The sequence below is a fragment of the Lithobates pipiens genome, unplaced genomic scaffold (assembly GCF_037356315.1).
Source record: "Lithobates pipiens isolate NorthernLeopardFrog02 unplaced genomic scaffold, aLitPip1_a1.2 Scaffold_18, whole genome shotgun sequence".
NCBI lineage: Eukaryota > Metazoa > Chordata > Amphibia > Anura > Ranidae > Lithobates > Lithobates pipiens.
This window is the reverse complement of record NW_027507758.1, coordinates 364816641-364837058: the sequence shown is the minus strand read 5'-3', so window position 1 is coordinate 364837058 and position 20418 is coordinate 364816641. Positions and strand designations below refer to the sequence as shown.

At 37.8% G+C, this 20418-nt stretch overlaps 1 protein-coding gene across 1 annotated transcript; it reads left to right on the top strand.

The window, feature by feature from the left end:
• The first annotated feature begins 3341 nt into the window (after positions 1 to 3341).
• On the top strand, positions 3342 to 18458 carry LOC143988203 (programmed cell death protein 1-like). The gene is made up of 5 exons (XM_077487584.1): positions 3342 to 4025; positions 7263 to 7595; positions 10073 to 10237; positions 12315 to 12349; positions 16634 to 18458. Exons 1-5 carry the CDS (start codon positions 3959 to 3961, stop codon positions 16769 to 16771), a joined length of 738 nt encoding a protein of 245 aa, XP_077343710.1. The 5' UTR covers positions 3342 to 3958; the 3' UTR covers positions 16772 to 18458.
• The last annotated feature ends 1960 nt before the right edge of the window (positions 18459 to 20418 follow it).

Genomic DNA, 20418 nt, shown 5'->3' with positions numbered 1-20418 from the left:
AAAACAAAGGCTGGATGGATCATCAGCAGCCTTACTCTACTGCCCGTCACTGTAGGTTGCTTCAATAGGGTGCAAGTGGGAAAAATGGTGCAAGTGAAAAAATCCCACTTCCGGCAATAGATGAAGAGTAACCTTGTCCGCTCTCAGCTGATGCTAGGCGATGACAAGTGAGCCCTGAACTCACCACTTTATGGTCAGGAGGCCTAGAAGGATTCAGGAAAATAATGGCACTAATGACCTCACACACTAAATAACACCACGGCGATATAACTGACTATACTTCTTCTTGAAGGAAGACTGTCACAGTAATAGCAGGAATGCTATTACTTTGTACAGTTGCAGCCCATGTAACTGTACTAGAATAGGAAAATAACCTGGCACGGTTACATGGTCAGTGTACAATGCTTCTCAATGCTTAAGACTAAAGTTTAAAAAAATCTTGCAAACAGTTTGCAAATTATGCTCATTCAGTTAGGGTCATCTGCACCTTGTGTCCTAGGCAGTTTATTTTTTTTCCTGCTGAGAATTCCAGCTAAAGCTTGACTAATCTTAAAAATGCTCCCCGTCCTCTTAACACCTATACTAATTAACTTGTGTAAAAAATATGTACTTACCTACTTTCAGCCTGCTTCAGTCCAGTCATGTGATCCCCTGTGTTAGCCAGTAGTGGCTGCAAGGGAATAGAGCAAGCACCTGACAATGGCTGTGAAAGGCAGGAGCAATGATGTCACCCATAGGTTCTTGTGGTATGGCTGTTGTTGGCGGTCTCTTATTTTTCCTTCAGCTGCCACTGGCTGACACAAGGAAGCCAGATTACATGACAAAAAAACGTAGCAGGCTGAAAATAGTTAAGCATATACTGTACACTGTTAAGCATATCTTTTTTACACAGGTTAGTATAGGTGTTGGGGTAGGGGGCATTTTCCAGACTAATTATTTTTTAGCTGGATTTCTACTTTAAGAAATCCCCATTGGAAGATGTTTCATCATCTTGTGTTTTGTGTCAGAAACCATGAATCAGACTGAGACAGAAGTACAATTAAATCACACTTGTTTATTAATAAAAATAAAAAGGTAAATAGAAAAAGCATAGTCAAGCATAGCCAGAGTCCAGTAACCAGATCGGTTAGTCAGCCAGGCCAGAAGTAAGGGATCCAAGTAGAGCAACAGCAAGCAGGATAAGGAGCCAGAAGGGATGTCAGCAAGCCAGTCTTTAAAAAAACAGCAGGAGATGGTTTCTAGTGATGTGACCAAGGCGAAGGCAAAGGTGAAGTGAGCTGGAAGGCTTTAAGTATGCAGGTCAGACGAGCATCATCAGGAACAGCTGGTAACTGTGGAGAGAGAAGAGGGCTGGCAATTGGCTGACAGCTGAGCGGCCAGCCCAGAGAAAGAAGGGCTAAGCCAGCCCTGACAGTTTTGGTGACATTTGTAGAATGCACAAATGTGCTGTTATTTTCTGTCCTGCTGACAATGGATACCAGAACTAACAAAGAGGGTAAAATGTCTCAGCAAGGGGCAATAATTACCCTGCAGAGGTTCTAATGTTTCCCTATTCTATCCTTAACTAAACAAAGTAGATACACTTTACATTCAAGGAAAAACAAGAATGAACAATAACAAAGCTACTTTTCTGTGTGGTTTTATATAGCTTAGACCCTCTCAGGCCCCATTCACACCTACGTGATTTTCTTCTTGAAGCTTGAAGTTCTCAAATGCCCAACAAGACAAATCCTATTCATTTATTTACATCTCTGTTTACACCTGAGCATTTTGTTGCTTGTAGTAAAAGGCCCGTTGCTGAAAAAAGTACATTGGTCAACACAGATGCCAATGGGAACTCATGGCTTTCTCTCCTCTCCTTCAGCACTGACAAGGCAGGCTAGTTGGATTCTGATTGGTCAGCGCCATCCAAGTGACAGTGCTAACCAATTAGAAAGCATCTTATATGTACACGGTGAAAGGTTTAAAATCCCTGGACCAGTGTAGCGGTGTCCCCATGTCTGACAGAGGGGGATCACGGGACGCTGGTACAGTGGGATCAGTGGGGATGGGGAGGAGTTCCAGTGTAAGCTAACCTTACATATTTTCTTTAACCTCACTGGCGGTATTCCAGAGTCTGTGGAATTTCGGTACCACTAGCGGTAACCGCGAGCCAGACTCGGGATCACATTGCAGGATACAGGGAGAGTTACTTACCTTGTCCCCTAGATCCTGCGATGTCCTCCCCGCTGTGTGTGCGAGCTCCTCCGCTCGAGTTACACAGTGCCCGAGTGCCGCTGAGCTCCGTTCCCTGGGACGTTACGACACACAATAGTGGAAATCGGCGCCAAATTCAAAAAAGTAAAAACACAGTACACATACAGTATACTGTAATCTTACAGATTACAGTACTGTATAAAAAAAATACACATCCCCTTTATCCCTAGTGGTCTGTCCAGTGCCCTGCATGCACTTTTATATTATAAATACTGTTTTTTCTGCCTGGAATTTGAAGATTGTTAATAGCAACCAAAAAGTGTCCCTTTATGTCAAAAGTGATTTTAGACCAGCTAGAAAACAATGATAATAAATTAGAATCCTTTGTAGAATTGAGTGATAGTGATTTGTGGGGAAATTCATCATCACACACTAAATCTAATGACAGCGACAATTCTGCAACTGAGCAAATTTCAGTGTTTTTGGATTTGATTACATTATTGAATAATTTTTCTTATTATTTGTTATAATTATTTATCGTTATTTATTATATTATAAACTTTATCATACCCGGGATGTCTACTAGACTCTGGTTTGAACAGATTTAAGTGAGTTATTCCTAAGAATTACAGGCCTACAATATAAAACGCCAAATTTCCATGCAAAATAATTGTACCGTTTTCAGCACCTAAAATCAGAAATAATCATACCGCCAGGGAGGTTAAGGGTGAACTTACATTTTTACTCAGGCCCATTCTAAAACAAAGCCAGATGTGACACTTGCTTAAACTTTCAGAGATATATGGATGCCTCATGACACTTCTTCAAAGCATAGTTGCAACAAAAATTAGGTGTGTATTTTGTCAGACTTTTTACAGCTCATCTTTTGTACATTGTTACCAAATTTTAATATTATTAAAAAGTGGCTTATTTGTATGTTTCAAAAAGATGTATCAAAAGCTATTGAAGCTTGTTTTATAGACAAACTGTAATGTATATAAAAGATGTGGATGGAGAATGCAAAGTAATCCTGTATATACACCGTCGAATTGCTTAATCTGTTATGATGTATTTCTTGTTTCTTCCTTCAGACGTGTAACTATGACGTGTAGTACAGGGGAAAGACACTTGAAAGCCTCCTACTTTAAAAAGAACTTTTCACTTACGGTAGCAGCTCACATGTGCAGCTGCACAGATATCACCTTGTTGCCTGTAGTCCATGCCGATCTTTAAATCCACAGAAGGAGCACTTGTTTTTTTTTTTTGTTTTTGTTGCTCAATGAAGTTAAAAATGTATACTTCATATAATCTGTAGGCGCCTGCTACAAAATAGAAGAAGCAAATGATAAAAGCAAAAGTCCCAGAAGACATGTGAGCTGTGAACAGTTTCGTATTAACTCAGTATAAAAGAGATTTCAACATTGGAAGACATCTGTATTAATAATCTCAAGGACTGATGTTCACTGCCTGCTTGAATGCAATTCAACTGTATTTGAATTGAGGGGTCATTATGTGTTTTCAAAGTAAAGTGTGAAGACAACCACATCGCACAAGTCAAGGAAGACCACAAACCACAGAGACCACCCGTTCCACAAGCCTCAAGTCTACTTCTCTGTTTTGAGTTCTTATTTATAATCAGCAAGAAGGACTTTTGTCAGTTATTTATTTTTGTTACGTTATACACAGGTGTTGCTTTGGAACCAAGTTCACACCATTCACGCCGAATAAGAGAAGGGGAAACAAGACTCCCCCACCCTCTTTGATGTCAATGGAGCGTTTGTGTCTTATCTTCTGCAGTATCTGTGTCAGTGCTGTGCTTGTTAGCAATGGTAAGAAAGTGGGGTTTATACTTTACATACTGCCTACCTTTCTTATGACATGTGAATATACCTACCCGGTATATAGATATAGAACTTAGTGACTCTTGTGGAAAAACTCAAACAGAAAAATAAGTGTCAGATGGCATTTGAGCTTTAAAAAAATCTAATTAAATGTAATAATTTAAAACAAGAAAATTAAAAAGGTTATATTTCAATTTAAGGGGGGCATATGTTGCCTACTTTGTTTTTTTTAAATGTTATTAATGTATAAAGTATTATACTCTTATATAATTTTACTTGACAGTTCCATTAAGGGCTAAATTACATTTGACAATTTTAATCATAAATAAAGATCTTTAGTGAGGGCTTCTTTTTAACACTTGGGAATACTTTACAGTTACAGCTGTTTTTTTAGTGGGGTCTGTTCCTTAGTATTTCATATAAAACAAGTAGGGATACTATGTGTGCGTACCACTTACAAGTCAAGCCAGGCATTACAATGGTTGCCAGCACTTATAGGTTCTTAGGGAAACATCTGCTTGCCTATGGCCAACCAAGTTCTTATTGGCAAATACCCCATATGCAACACATTAGGGTTGGTTTACTAAATTATTAGAGAATAATCACTTTGCAAAGTAAATGTCCAGCCTAATAAATAAGGTAAAACTGTGACCACAATCATGAGCATGAGCAAGTAAATATCCTGTTTTTCTTTTCCTGCACATGGTTTGCTAATCAAAGTGAATGAATTAAGTGAACATTCTTTACCCCTTCAGTAAATAAATATGCTGCAAATGAAATAACTGCCATCAAGCAATTAAGTCATAAAAGTCAATTTTCTTATTTCAATGCACAATGAACCAAGACTAACACATGATTAATACATTGAAATTATATTTATGCTGTGATTGCCATGTACTTAAAAGTGTAAAATTATTTAAATTAAAAAACAGCACAGAAAAAAGAATCTTCCAGTATTGTCTTGTATTGTATAGCGTATTGTATTGTGTACAGTGCAGCTATTTATTCAAAATGACCACTTCTGTGTGAATTTAGTATTACATGTGCTTTTATTTAATATAAGTTTTGCTTTAAAAACATTTTACTAGTGTTAGTATGGGATGTTATTAACAGGAAAGGTTACTTAGAATGAAAGTTTAAAGGTCCAGTTTTGTTTATTATACCTAGCATTTTTTACAATCTGAACAGTTTCACGTTCAAAAATTCCAAAATACTAAAAATTTAAGAGAATCAATGACAAAAACTTGATGTATATCTAAAAAAAATGGTTAATACAAAGACCTTTCTAGGCAACAGAGTATAAAAAAAATATTATTATAATATTATGTATTTTGTGACTATATGGCATAAACAGAACTAATGCATGTATCTCTGTAAAATACACACATAGTAATATTGTAGATCACAAATATACTTTGCTTACTTAGAATCCTAAGGTCTCTTGGCTTGTACAGAAGATCCCGCCCCCTTTAAATTTTTGTATCCAAGGTTCTTGTAACTTCCTAGGAAGACAGAGTAAAAACATAGCATTTTAATGTATGGAAGAATTAATTTTCTCCATATTTTCAAATTACTTCAGCAACAGGTATTAGATGTTATCGGTAATAAAGGTGCACCTCTGCTCAGATAGAGAGACTAAAACTGCTGGTGGATGGCCAGTTTTACCCAAGGCGGGAATATTTTAAAATGCTGAAAGAGTGAGCCTTGGACTACAACCCAGAAAGCTCATATCTCATCTGTAATTCTAACATCCTGCTTACTGAAATCGCATACATTTATGTCTTCTAAAATGTTAATTAAAGGTAATTCCTGTAAAAATGGATTGTACAAATACAACCCCTTTATATTTTTCCAATCGTGACACTAGTCTGTGTGACTTTATAAAAGTCCTGATTGTTAACCATTTACACATTTTTAAAATAAATTAAGTTAAAACAAATAATTGAAACTGCAGCATTTTGGAAGTAATGGCATGTGAGTGCCACTTAGTACTGGAGTACTGTGAGATGGAGTATCATTCTTCCCGAAAAGAAAGTCAGGGACAATGCTGGAGCATTGAGAGGGTAAGTAGAAGTTGACAATCATTTTTTACTTTTTTTTTTTTTACAGGAATGGGGTTTAAAAAAAAAAAAAAAAAAAAAAAAAAAATATATATATATATATATATATATATATATATATATATATATATATATATATATTTGCCTTCTACTTTAATAAAGAAAGCAGCAGATTGTGAAAGTGTACCTAAAGCCATTTTTTGTTAGTTTTTCATAGAATGATTTGAATTTTTGTTTGTTAGAATGTCTTATTTTCGGCTGTTTTCTATTGGAGAGAATTCCTTTCACTTTCTATTCTGGAGATGAAACAGGAAGGTAGAGGAAATCTATCTAATGTGAAGGGAAATTCCAGTCTACACGGTAATCATTGGAGCAGAAATCCCCATTAGATGATATTCCCTCATCTTGTGTTTTGGTGACATTTGTAGAATGTACAAATGTGCCATTGTTTTCTGTCCTGCTGATAGCGGATACTAGAACTAACAGAGGGTAAAATGTCTCAGCAAGGAGCAATACATACCTTGCAGAGGTTCTAATGCTTCCCTATTTTATCCTTAACTAAACAAAGTTTCATTGAAGGAAATGAACAATAACAAAGCTACTTTTCTGTGTGGTTATGCAGTATATTGCTTAGACCCTCTCAGGCCCCATTCACACCTAAGTGATTTTCCTCTTGATGCTTGAAGTTCTAAAATGCTCAACAAGACAAATCCCATTCATTTGTTTACATCTCTGTTTACATCTGAGCATTTTGCCTGTAGTAAAAGGCCTGTTGCTCAAAAAAGTACAAAAAAAGTAAAAAGTAAAAAAAGGTAAAGCTTCGTGTTTGGCAGATTGGTCCCCACAGACGCCAATGGGAACGCTTGAAAACGCACAACATCAGAATTTTATAAACGTTTTGTTGTACATTTTCTGCTCAAACAGCAGCTCTCCACCCTTAATCCCCTCCATTTATGCCCCCCCCCCCCAGTGCTCCATTAAGAATTTGGGTACCTTCTGTATAAAATATGTTTGACGCTTTACAAAGCCCTTGTCATTCCAATCAAAGCTTTATTACTGGTATACTAGCTGGCCTTTAATACATAACACCTGCCATGAAAATATCACGAGTTTGTGGAAAGTCTTATGTGTAAAAAATAATTATTCATTTGTATTTTTTTTTCAGAAGTTATAAAGCTCTCTCATACTCCAGTTCGGCTTCAAGTAAGGCTGGGAGAAATGGCTGTATTCACCTGCAACTTTACAGCTCTGAATTTTACTCCTAAAGATATTAACTGGTATAGAAAAACAAACAGCACATCATTCCAAAAAATTGCAGACTCAAAGGATACAGAGAATAAAAGACTTAACATCACTGCAGACTGGGGACGGAAAAGGGCTGTGCTGTATATAAAAAATGTAACATTGAATGACAGTGGACAATATAAGTGTCAGCATTTATACGTGGACCAAAATGGTGAAATCTTTAGCAGCAACACATCTGCACTGATTGTAGAAAGTAAGTATATACTTTAGCAAGAGTTGTTTACCTGTTTTGTTTTTTTCATGCCTATATGTTATATTTGCACATTTGGTAAATTATTTTTCAGCTCTGTCAGATATTGTTTTCAATATAACTTGGTTAAGTGGAAAGTTCCACTATGTGATATTTCCCCTTAGCATGATCTGTTCTCCACAAGAGGGATTATTGGCTTGGGTTACAATTTTTCAGAAAAATGCACTCATGTTTCCTGGAAATATACAGAACAGCTTTAAAGGGGCCTGATTCAGAACAGCCAGGCAAACTGCTGCCTTATTGCATTTTTGAACATACCATATGGAAATAAAACATGCCACCTAAATGGTTGCCATGAAGCACATCTACCCTTTAATCTCAAACTTCAATAAATCATTTCTGCTTATATCACAATATAAAAAATATAGAGCTGCATATTTAAAACCCCAAACTTTTTTTTTTTTTTTATTGTAATGGAAGTTTTAGACCTTCCCCTAACTTATAATGCAAGAACATAGGCAAGAACACAATAATAATGCAAGAAGATATCAGGGTAGAAACTTCCTTTTCCACCTGACTACGTAACACACACCAACAGCAACAAAAGCTTGACATGAGTTTTAAACCTTGTATACATTACTATAATGGGGTCTCATTGCTTTCTCAGAACCCTCTGAGAGATTTTCTGTAATTTCTTGGCCCGGGGACACTCTGGGGGGATTTACTAAAACGGATGCACTCAGAATCTGGTGCAGCTGTGCATGGTAGCCAATCAGCCTCTAACTTCAGCTTGTTTAATTAAGGCTTGACAATAAAACATGGAAACTGATTTCTATGCTGAGCTGCACCAGATTTAGCATGCTCCATTTTTAGTAAATCTCCCCCTCTGGCCCAACTACAGGGAAGAAAGGGAAATCATTCCAATGCCAGCACACAACAATAATTGTTAAGTGTTAAGTTGTTAATACTAGTAAGTGATTGTGGTGGCTAAATAACTCTTTATAATCTTGAAAATTTTGTTTTAGAAAAAAACAACTTTGCATGTGAGAGCTTAGTGAAAATGTTCTGCATAAAACATAGAATTTTCTGCTGAAACAGTCTCATAATAGGTCATCTTTGGGAATACAGAATTCTGACTGCATCTTTGTATTTTTAGCCCTTTCTTTGTTTAAGATTGATGTCCTTATTGGTTGCATCACATGCGTTTGTTGCTTTGTTTATTTAAAATATACACTTTTACATAATTATTCTTTTGCGTAGAGGTCATTAAAATATCATAGTGTAAAGCAATTTCTTATGTAAAGCACTGAGCCAAGTACTAGGAAACCATGAATAAACAAAAAATTCCTAAAAAGCGGAAACTTTTGTGATAGCTATTGGTGCTCTTCCTTCTTTAGGCTAATAGTAATACAGAGCCATAGCTAAAAGTCACATGTCCTGGCCCAAAATTTAAACTTTTTTTTATTTTTTATGCATCAGTATCAGTATGTAGCACGCCATAATCTCTCATCAACAGAATTGTGGCAAGCCTTGCGCCCTTGTTGATTTAGTTCCCTTCTGCTTATCGCCACCATTTGCCTGTTGGCTGTGCTGCTTTCACATCAAATTTAAACTTAAACCTTTTATTATCTAATATTGCATTTTAACCCTGCTCTTCCTATAGTTACACCCTAAGGCAATTTTTTCCAAGCCTGTCCTAATGTTCCACAAACAGTTCATGGATATCCTTAGGAGTTAGGTGTACAGTGAATTGAAGTAATTAGTAGTTAAAAGTGTAAGTAAACCCCCCTATCGTTTTCCACCAAGGAAGCTGCCATCTTTGCCTCTGTTTAATCTACAACTGCCATGATGCTGCACATGTGATCAGTTTAGACACCAGCCATTGGATGGCTTGACAGTTTGGGAGTGTTACATTTCCGGCACGTGCTGGAAATGAAATTGTTTTATGGATGAGTTTACTTCAGCTTTAAGTGCACTGTGGTGTTCTACTATCTTCTTACATCCTGCTGTATCAAACATTCCTTATGTAAATACTGAAACATTTGTTTTTACTGAAAGTAGCTGGGCTGTCAGCTGCTAGATAAAATACCCTATAGGTTTAACTTTGGTTTTATGATTTTCTGTAAACTGAAAACATATCTGTGAACTCATTAAGAGTAATTCCACCTTCCACATACAGATAATTAGTACAGAGGCTCTGACCACTGGGTTGAATGGAAAAAAAACTCATAGTGTGTACCAGGCTGAGAGTGCTGCTCAGGAGCCAGCCAGCTACTGGTTTTCCAGCATGTTCGTCAGATCAGCTGTCATACACACAGGTCGAATGTCGGACGGTTTTTATTGAACCGGCCGATGTCGCCCGGCATTTGGCCCGCGTGTACTGGGCTTAATTTAATAGAAGTAGAATTTGCAAATTTGTGAATAGTAAAGAACTATTTCTCTGATTATGTTGAAATAAATACATATTTTTTTATTTTTAGATCTCCATTATTTGACTACAACAGTGACTGACCAAACTAAGCAGCAAGTATCAGCAGAGCATCAAGAGATCAACAAAATGACTGTCATTGTTATGCCCATTATTCTGGTTCTTATTCTACTGCTCCTCATTGGAATTGCCACTTTTCTAGTGTGGTATAAACAACGTACGTACTGAAAAATTGTAACATTTTACATATTTGATACTGTTCATGAACTATTTATGTGACATAGCATAATGTGGGCAGAGGCTTTTCTGTATGCAAACTTAGATGTGGCATATTTAGAAATAACTTTGTGTAGAAGGGAATAGTATAATTTGAATATCATTTTTTTTTATATAATATAGCAGTTTACTATCAACTAGCACAAGCCTAGGCTAATGACCAGACAAGAAACAGGAAGTGGGCTGTATAAAGTATTTACTGTCAGAAAAATGTTTTACTATCCAAAGTTAAAACAACAAGGGTAGAAGATTTAATAGATATAAAGTTGAAAAATTGACTGAAGGTCTGCTTTAATTACAGCCTTTAGCATGTTGGGATATGTCTCTACTAACTAAGCACATTTAGATTTTGCAATATTTGCCTACTCTTCTTAGCAGGACTGCTCAAGTTTAGTTAAATTTAATAGTGACCATTTGTGGGCTGCAGTCTTCAAGTCATTCCACAGATTTTTTAATGAGGTTTAAGTCTGGGCTCTAACTAGGCCATGCAAGGACATTCACGTTTTCCTCCTTCAACCACTGTGGGGGTCAATTTTGCTGTTATTGCTTATTTAAAATTGCTACATAGCAAGGTTTTGTAAGTAGATAAGAACTGCATTTTTCCGATTTTCTCCAACTTTCTGTAGTTACTTCCACATTACCATGCCTAGGCCAGAATGACATTGCCATCACTGTCCGCAGACCTCTGGGATATTATCATCATACATCAGGAGTTTTCAGGGGTGAAGTGAATCGGCGCAGTGGTGAATCGGCTCATGAGTAATAGCAACACGGAATACAGCATTTACTGAGCCACCAGAAATGCACTGTCACGAATGCTAGGCTGTTTATTGACATGTTGCCACAGAGGCAAAGTAAGCTATCTTCTGCCATTGCTATGGCACATGTAAACAAAGAGGAAGTCCAAATGGATTAAATTGCACATGCGCAAGATGTTACAGCGCATCATCACAGTAATAGCTGATAGAATCAAGGAAGTGAATGATAGCTGAACCATCTTACTAAAGATGGCTGCGGGGAACAACTCAGGGGGGAAGGGTGTTTAGAAATGTAGTTTCTTTATAATATAATGTATTGACACATGGACATATTGATGAGTTTACTTTGAACAGCAAAAGATAATTAAAATATTGATTGGCGGTGCTAAGATCAAGTTTAGTTCTTCTTTAATAAATTATGTGGAAAGTGCTTCTTTTATAGCGTGTACAGCCATGTTTTTTTTTGTGCAAGGATTGTGATGTCCACAATTACAGGAGCAAGGTCTCAAATGCTGAGATTAGAGCTAATGCATAGGGGAGATGTGAGGGGATTTGAATCAGAGAAAGAGTTCACTCTTGTGATGGTGAAGGTGAACAGAAATAGTTAGGTCTTGCTTAGCAACATCCTAGCAGCGTCCTAAGAGTTTTCAGGTTAGGCTTCATGAGGTACGTAAATAGCCTACACCTATAGCACAGACATTATTCAATTTTGGTCATCTACAGACACCCCTTATCTGCATAGGTGGTAAAGGTAAACTACCCCTTTAATACTGTAATAGGGTCTATCAGGATGTATGGTTCCCCATCAGATGTACTATTACATTCTTTAGTAGTTGGATACCATGCGCTATCCAACTGTGATTGCGTAGTTTACTAATGCCTGTTTAAGAGCAAATGGGGATAACTTGATGAAGGACCCATTTGGGTGTGAAGCTTAGTATTTTATTGATGAAGGAGATAAAAGAGCTGTTTTAAGCTTTTAAATACTTCACTCATCCAGATCACTATTGTATTTGAAGGATTGAGACCCGAAAACTGCTTTCATAGATTATTGTTAGTTGTAAGATATTTTACTGCTAACAAATCATGTCAGTAATTTGGAAGAATAAATTGTGTTATTGTTCACGTGATATAAGGGGGTCTTGTAAACAAGAGGAATTTAGATATCCCCTGTCCTATAGAACTTTTAAATACAGATAAAAGGTTTATTCTCCACATCAACCATTTTCATTTCATATGGCTTTTTTATTTAACCTTTAGGAAACAAGATGCCACAGCCTCAACTAAGACATCTGGTAAGAATTGTATATGTATTTTTAGTTACCCTACTGCTTTAATGGAAACTAGGATAAACTGTGTACAAAGCTGTATAACCTTTGCAGAATATTAGACTAAAGATTATTTTCAGAGGATAACCATTGTTTAGCAGTAACCCTCACAAAAAACTGCTTGCATAGTATAGATTGTTGGTACTCATTAGTGGCTAAAGAGTCACATGTGGTTTTCGGCTCCGTGAATTTTTACTAGAAGTGACCCCACTAAATGAAGTTAACATTTTTTATTTGTCCTGGTAACCACTGTAACTAAGACTAAAAGTGGAGGTGAAAAAATGTGAGTTGTCTCCTGAACAGGAAAATAAAATAAATCTTCCAGTGGGGAACACATGTTCTGGTAACAACTGTTTAGAAGGTGATTTCCTCAATTTAGTGAGATTTCCTCTCACTTCCTGTTGTATCTACATCCCAGGAAGTGGAAGCTCCTCCAATAAATACAGGTGCCAAAATGAAAAAATAACGTATAGGTTTTGTAACTATTTCTTATGCCGCGTACACACGACCAGACTTTTCAACATCAAAAGTCAGACGGAACAATTCCGGCAGACTATTCGATCGTGTGTGGGCTGCAGCGGACTTTTGATTTGCAAAAGTCTGACAGACTTTAGAAATGGAACATGTTTCAAATTTTTCCACCAGAACTCCGCCGGACCCAGTTCCTACCGAGAAATCCGCTCGTGTGTATGCTAGTCCGACAGACAAAAAACGACGCTAGGGCAGCTATTGGCTACTGGCTATGAACTTCCTTATTCTAGTCCAGTCGTACGTTCGAATCCATCGGACTTTGGTGTGATTGTGTGTGGCCAAGTCCGTTCATTCGGAAAGTCCGTCAGAACTCTGTCAGAACTCCGTCGAAAGTCTGTCGGACCTAAGTCCGGTCGTGTGTACGCGGCATTACAGATTGTGCTAACAGTAGGTGAGACTAACACGATCAGACTGTCCAGCGGACTTAGCCCGGCGGTCAAACCGCCGGACTTTGAAGCGGACGTCAGCCGGACTTTCCGAACGAGCAGACCTGCCCACACACAGCTGGACTTTTCCGGCAGACTAGGTCCGCCAGACTATGGCGGGAGTCCACCGTACTTTTGAAACGTGGCTCCTTCGGTGGCGAGATTGACATGTTGCTGGCTCCGTCACCTGGTAGGGTTTTGTCCCCCTCTTCGGTTCTTCTTGCCAGGCCTCCGCTTTCTTCCTTTAGCTCTTTTACTAGCGGTGGCCCGGTCTTCTGTCGCCGCCGCCTCTTCTTCCGACTCCGGGGGTCTTGTCCCCATCTCCAGTTCTTCTTGCCAGGCCTCCACTCCTTCTTCCAGCTCTTTTACTAGCGGTGGCCCGGTCTTCTGTCGCTGCCGTCGCCGCTGCCGTCGCCGCTGTTGCCACCGCCTTCTCTTCTTCTTCCTTGAGATGTTGACTTAACGATCTCTCTGGCCGCAATGACAGAGACGCGGTGTGCGGTGACTTATATAGGGACAATGGGCGGGGTCACCGGGTGATGTTCCCACCCATTATGATGTCACAGTCCCAGCATCCTCATCCCCACCCCCTTTCCTGACTGGCCTGGCTGTGTGCTTGGATAAGGATCTGATATGGACCTTTGGGGGGACCCCCACACTGTTTTTTTCCCCTTTAAGTCCATACCAGGTGATGAGGCCAGCGACGCGTCAATCTCACCGCCAAAGGCGGAGACATTGACCTCCTTCGCTAGTCCCGGCTACCTGGAGCCGCGTTCAAAATGAACGGACTTTCCTCCGTGTGTGGGAAAATCCGTTAATTTCAAAAGTCTGGCGGACTATCACACAGACGGCCGGATGCGAGTCCAGCGGACAATTTTTGAGTCAAAACTACTTTCCAAGTCCGCCGGACTTTTGGGGAAAAAAAGTCCGCTGGAGCCCACACATGGGCAGATTGCCCGACGGACTCTGATCCGCCGGACCAAGTCTGCCAGATAGCCTGATCGTGTGTACACGGCATTAGGGACAATTAACATTGCAATTGCCACCTGTTCCCGTGTGGTGCATTTTGACAGCCCATTCATTTGTATACTCTGTATACACAGCACATGTGTATACTATACAATGTACAGTACATAGTCACAAAATATGCTTTAATTATTGTGCAACATGCAAGAGTCTCACAGACACATATAAACCTATATGTTTTTTTTTAAACAGAGAATTATTATTGAGCCTACCTTAAACAGGTACACCATTAAAGTATTTGGGGACTACTTAGCAACAAAAACTGTTGAGACAATAAAAACTGTGGTCAGGAGAAGGCATAATGAGTGTGGAGGTCAGAGTTTATAATGTATAGAGTGCAAGGGTCAGGAATATGTTATGTTCAACATAGTATATAGTGCAGGGGTCATAAGTGTGTAAACCACAGAGTGCATAGGTCAGGAATATGTCATGCACAGAGTACAGTGATAAAGAGTATGTAATGTAGAGTGTAGGGATTAGGAATACATAATTCACAGAATACAAGGTTCAGGAGTATGTAACACACAAAGTACAGGGGTCAAGACTAATGCACAGAACACAGGGTCAGATGTACTTAAGGCATAGAGTGCAGGGGTCAGGAGTATGTAGCACACAGAGCAGAGAGATCAGAAGTACAGAATGCAATATTCAGGAGTAAGGTGGCACAGAGTGCAGGGGTGAGGGACACAGAACATATAGATTACAAGTGTTTACTGCATTTAAGTCAAAGAAGGCAAGGGTTAAGAGTACGTAACATACAGAGCACCACAGTCAGGAGTGCAGGACTAGGTAAAGTACAGGCAGCAGGGGAAGCAATACATAAGTCACAAAGTGCAGGGGTCAAAAGAATGTAAGACACAGGGTGTTGGGGTTCAGGAGTATGAAATGCACAGAGCGAAAGAGTCAGGAGAACATAATGCATAGAATGCAGGGGTCAGTAACACACAGGCCAGCATGCAGGAGTATGTAATGTACATCCCAGTGTATGTACCTTATAGCACAGTGTACAGAGTACAGCAGTCAGCACAATATATGAAGTATGGTGGCGCACTCTGTATATTGCACCCTACATAGAGTGCGCTCAGGCGTATATAACATATAGCTCTGCTTACTTGGTGCAGCATTCAAAAGTATCCCCCCCCCCCCCCCCCCACAAATAGTCAGCCACAATTTTTTTGCTTTTCAATATACCTTAAATATACAGTATGTATTTATTACAAAGGCAAAGTTAAGGAGTTGTTTTAAAATGAAGAGATATCTTATATTGTGAAATATTATGTAGATCATACAGTGATACTCACAAGATCTTTCTTAACTTTCATCTCATGTAACATATACCGGTATATATTTTAATAATTTTTCTCATCTTCTGTTTGGTTTGCAAACACCATGGTGTTCAAAACTTCTTGGTTATGCATTCTTTTGTGACTGCTCCCAGATACATGAAAATCTAAAATCTCATAAACACACACATAAAACAATGAACTTGCTTTCAAAATAAAAAAGCAACTTGGAAATATTGGCAAAGAAAAACGAATTAAACAAATATAGAGAGGAAGAGTCATATATTACAAGTCATTTCTCTATGCCTCTGCTATGGAGTTATACTAATCTTCAGAGTGTTTTTCTCAAATTCCAAACTCAAGTCTAAAATTGGCAAATTTAAATAAAATAAGGCATACTATAGCTAAAAGCTATGGCTCTAAAAACCCCAAATAAAAAAGAAATTAGTGACTTTTTCCGATCAACAATATATTATAATTAAGTAGAATTATAAAATGAAACAGAAAATAGAGTAACCATTCTGTCCTTTATACGAAGACAAATATATAAGGATTAGCTTAGACTATAATTTGGATATTTAAGATTTATTTCACTTTTAATATAAATACAATAAATTCAAAGAGAACATTTTATTTAAAATGATTTATTTTGAGATTAGCCACTTTCCTCTAGTTCTGTTTTAACATGGGGCAAAATAGTTATTTATATTGTTATAACTATTTTGTTAATAATGCTGTTTTTTTTTTTTTTTTTTTTACATCTTTTGCTGTGTGAAATATACACAGACAAAAATATACAATATTAGTGAACCTCCCAGTTACATAACAGTGTTATTTGGGGTTTATTATTTGTGTGCAAGCACTAATAAGTTAGGACACATTAAATGCAGTACAGTATTTTAATTGCATATTAGCCTATATATTTCCATTCTGTGGTATATGCAATGATGTTAAATGAAGTAATTATTTTCCCTATATCTTTGCAGGAAAAACCATCCCAGAATTCTGAAGTTTACACTGTGGACTATGGAGTGTTAGATTTTGGGAATAATCAACCCTACAGAAAATCAGCAGAAATATCCATACAGGAGCAAGTGGAATATGCTACAATCATGTTCCCATAGGGGATACTGTATATGGGGAAAACACTGTTTGACATTGCTTTTCTATATTGACATATAAATCTGCTGTGAATCCCAATGTCAATATGTGATTTTAACTAATCTGGAAACAGACTTACACTGTGTAAAATTATAAGACCAGCCAATCATTTTAATGGACTACACAATCTAATGGTATGACTGGAATAGGAACCATAGATTGTAGCTTAACTGTGTCAGCGACTGATGAGCATTTGTGGTACAACCCATGTTTCACCTTTTAATGTGGTGGGGAGTTGCTTAAAGTTGTACTAAAGTCCCTTTTGTTTACTTGTTCCCACAGGTAAGCCTACAATAAGTCTTACCTGTAGGTACAGTAAATATCTCTGTAGGTACAGAGATATCTACTAAAGTACCAGCCAGTAACGTCACCAGCGCATGCGAGCTGTACTCTCAATGGACGGCGTGCCATCCATTAATAGAGCTGTGCTGCGGCAGTGACTCCCACGTATGCGTGGAAGTGATGTCATCACTTGGCTTGGCCAGTCAAATAGCCGAAGCCCAGGAACATGGAAGGAAGACCGGGGTGAAGATGGAAGCCCTGTCAGCGGTGACATCACGTTCTTGTTTTGCAGTTTACTACCGCTTTAATAAAAATGTATGTGCTTGTCCAAAATATTGATATGCAGGGATAACCATTGAGGATCAGGCCACCCAAATTATGTTTTGGTTTTGGATATTTGGATAGATGCTGAGAAATGAAAAAAAAAATTGTCTTCTTATGTTAGTAGTTTAGATCTCGGCACTTGAGTTTCCAACTCCAAGCAAGTGCCTCCACTTTTTGTTGGGGAATCACACTTTCAGTTTTTTTTTTTTATATTTATTTTAATATTACGCAACAACCTGTATGTGGCCTCTTGTTACAGATAATTAGAATGAATGACTAGGGAACTCCAGGGGGAAGGGAGGAGATCTAGAATAAAGTTTATAAGAAAACCCAAAGACCATTGGGCAATACCCACCAATATACTCCAATATTGACTTTGGGTTGTCTTACCCTTTCATTATGTCCTGAATTCTGTATATTGGGAGGTATTTCAATAAAAACAATTAAATTGCAATTTACTGTAGCACAGTGACAGGTATTTGTTTCACATGAAGGTTACTTGTTGCAGTGTGAAACCCCATCATATTTCTGGTAAGAGAGAACGATATAGATGTTATTTGTTTACTTGATAAGGTGCATAAGTACATTTTGGGAAAACAAGGAGCTCTGTGATTTTTCTTTACATGAAGTCAAGCCAAACAGCTAAATATATAGCAGGACAGGTATATACACAATAATTCTTGCTTGGTTGGGAGATGAACTAGTTTACATACAAGCAGTCCTTGCAGCCTAAAAACTCAGATACAGATCTTATATTTTTAACAGAAAGAATAGAAATGTTTTTATTTTTTTTAGTTCTTTTTTTGTCTTTTAAATAATGATGGAGAAACAACTAACCGTTTCTATGCAAGTAAGTTGTAGTTGTGGTATAGTTTATGTTTAGTTCCATATTTGTAAAAATGTTGCTATATTTATTAAATATTATTCCTAATTAATTATGGGATCATTAATATGTATATCTGTTTCTTGTATCTGTATGTGTGTAATCAACATTGGTAAAGCTCAAAACAAAATGATGGTTAAAAAAAATAAAATACATTTCAGTAGAGGGGCTGACAGTGTGGGCAGCTTGCGTCTTTTGGGGACTGGAAAGAAAAGGCTACACCAGGCTACATTCTTTCAAAACTGGTTGCAGTTTACAAGCTGGATCACATTTTGGTGATTTTTAACTCCCAAAATTTCATATAGTCATAGTTCCTCTTTCTGTTTACCCTTCAATCAGTTAAACACTTCTCACTTCTGCATTCTTCAGAATATAAAATAAGTGTAAGTGGAAAAAAAATCAACCTATATGATTTGAAGGTCTTGTAATAGACCTGTCATGACAGGTTAACAGAACCGGAAATTTAGGTCACCTGGACAGGAAATAAAGATACATTTTTCAAATCAGGGACATAGACAGGACTAAGCACATGATAGAGATTCTACTTCACACATGCTGTCTATCCAGAACTAACACCCTGGCCAGTCACACCGATTGCAACGTTAAAATCGTGCTACTTCATTTGAAGTAGCACGATTTCAAAGTAGTACTACTTCAAAGTAGTACTACTTCAGGTGCTACTTGGAAGACATCTGTGAATTTTCATGCACAGATGTCTAAGCAAGTTGTACCTAAACTTGCAAAAAGTAGGGCAAGAACTACTTTCAAAATCGGTGCGACTCTGTTGGAATCGGAGTCGCACCGCTTTGACAACTTCCATTGTGGACAATAGGGTGCAACTTAACTGGGGGCTAAAAAGAAAGTTTTGCCTGGAGTTTCAGTTGGCTTCCTCAATCACAGTACAAGTGGCAGTGGGGGCTTGGTGATGCCATCACCACATGCAACAATAGAAAAAACAAATCCTTCAGTGATCTTTCAAGGAATAAAAACTAACAATATATTATTTTGGCAGCCAAACATTGGGGGAATTAATAAAAAGTGTCAGAGACAAGTTCAGTCTTAGCTGGTGTTGTTCGCATTTTTCCCCCACATGGCTTAAAAAATGAAAATTTAAAAGCTGATTAGCTCAGACACTTTTTAATAATTCCTCCCCCAGTGTGTCAGTCAGCGCCCACTCTAAAAATGAATGGCTCTAACATTTTTATCATCTACTTATGCTCATATCACTTTTTCCATAATTCAGCACATAGCTGTCTACTCTCCAAACATGAATAAAGTTAAAATGTTATCCTCCTAAGGAAGTCATGTGACTGGTGATGTAACATGTTGGATGGAGCCTGGGTGACATCATCAGGTAGAGATGAACTGGGAAGTGAACTTTTTTTTAAAGATGTATGCATACCGAATGCTGGTAACCCTGCCCTGCAAATACTGTTTAATGGGGTGACATCTTTGGTCCACAGAGCTAAAGTACACTTATTCATATCAGTGGGTATATTGGGGAAATTGGTTTTAATAAATATTTTAACCACTTGCTAACCTGCTGCAGTACATATACTGTGACGGCGTAGCTCCTACAGGCACTGCAAAGTACCTGTACTTTGCTATCTTTTTCTGGGTGTCGGCCACATGATTTGATGCAGTTGGAGTTTACGAGCAGATCCCGGCCAATGATTCATGGCTGGGACCTGCTGATCGGCTATATCAGAGCTCTGTGTTGACAATATCGCACCGAAAGATCGGTTTGTGTCTTTTCCCTGCTTTGCAAACAAATCAGACCGTAGTAAAAATCAGAACATTTTACAGAAATTACACATTATTAGGCACATATTCCCATAAAGTGTCAGATTTCCTGCTGTATTATCGCAGTCCCACTATAAGTCGCTAATCGCCGCCATTAGTAGTATAAAAAAAAAAAATTCCAGTATATACTGTATACCATCGTTTGCAGACGCTATAACTTCCATGCAAACCAATTAATTTTCACTCTTTTTTTTTTTTTTTTTTTTTTTTTTTACTAAAGCCATGTAGCAGAATTAATTTGGCCTAAATTTATAAAGAAATTGGATTTTACATTTTTTTTATTGAATAGGTTTAATAGCAGAACGTAAAAAATATTGT

Bases quoted from the DNA above. Each gene is read 5' to 3' on its own strand.
- LOC143988203 (XM_077487584.1), top strand. From the start codon at position 3,959: ATGTCAATGGAGCGTTTGTGTCTTATCTTCTGCAGTATCTGTGTCAGT. The intron at 7,596-10,072 runs GTAAGTATATAC...TTTTATTTTTAG, and splicing joins ATCTGCACTGATTGTAGAAA to ATCTCCATTATTTGACTACA. The intron at 10,238-12,314 runs GTACGTACTGAA...TTTAACCTTTAG, and splicing joins TCTAGTGTGGTATAAACAAC to GAAACAAGATGCCACAGCCT.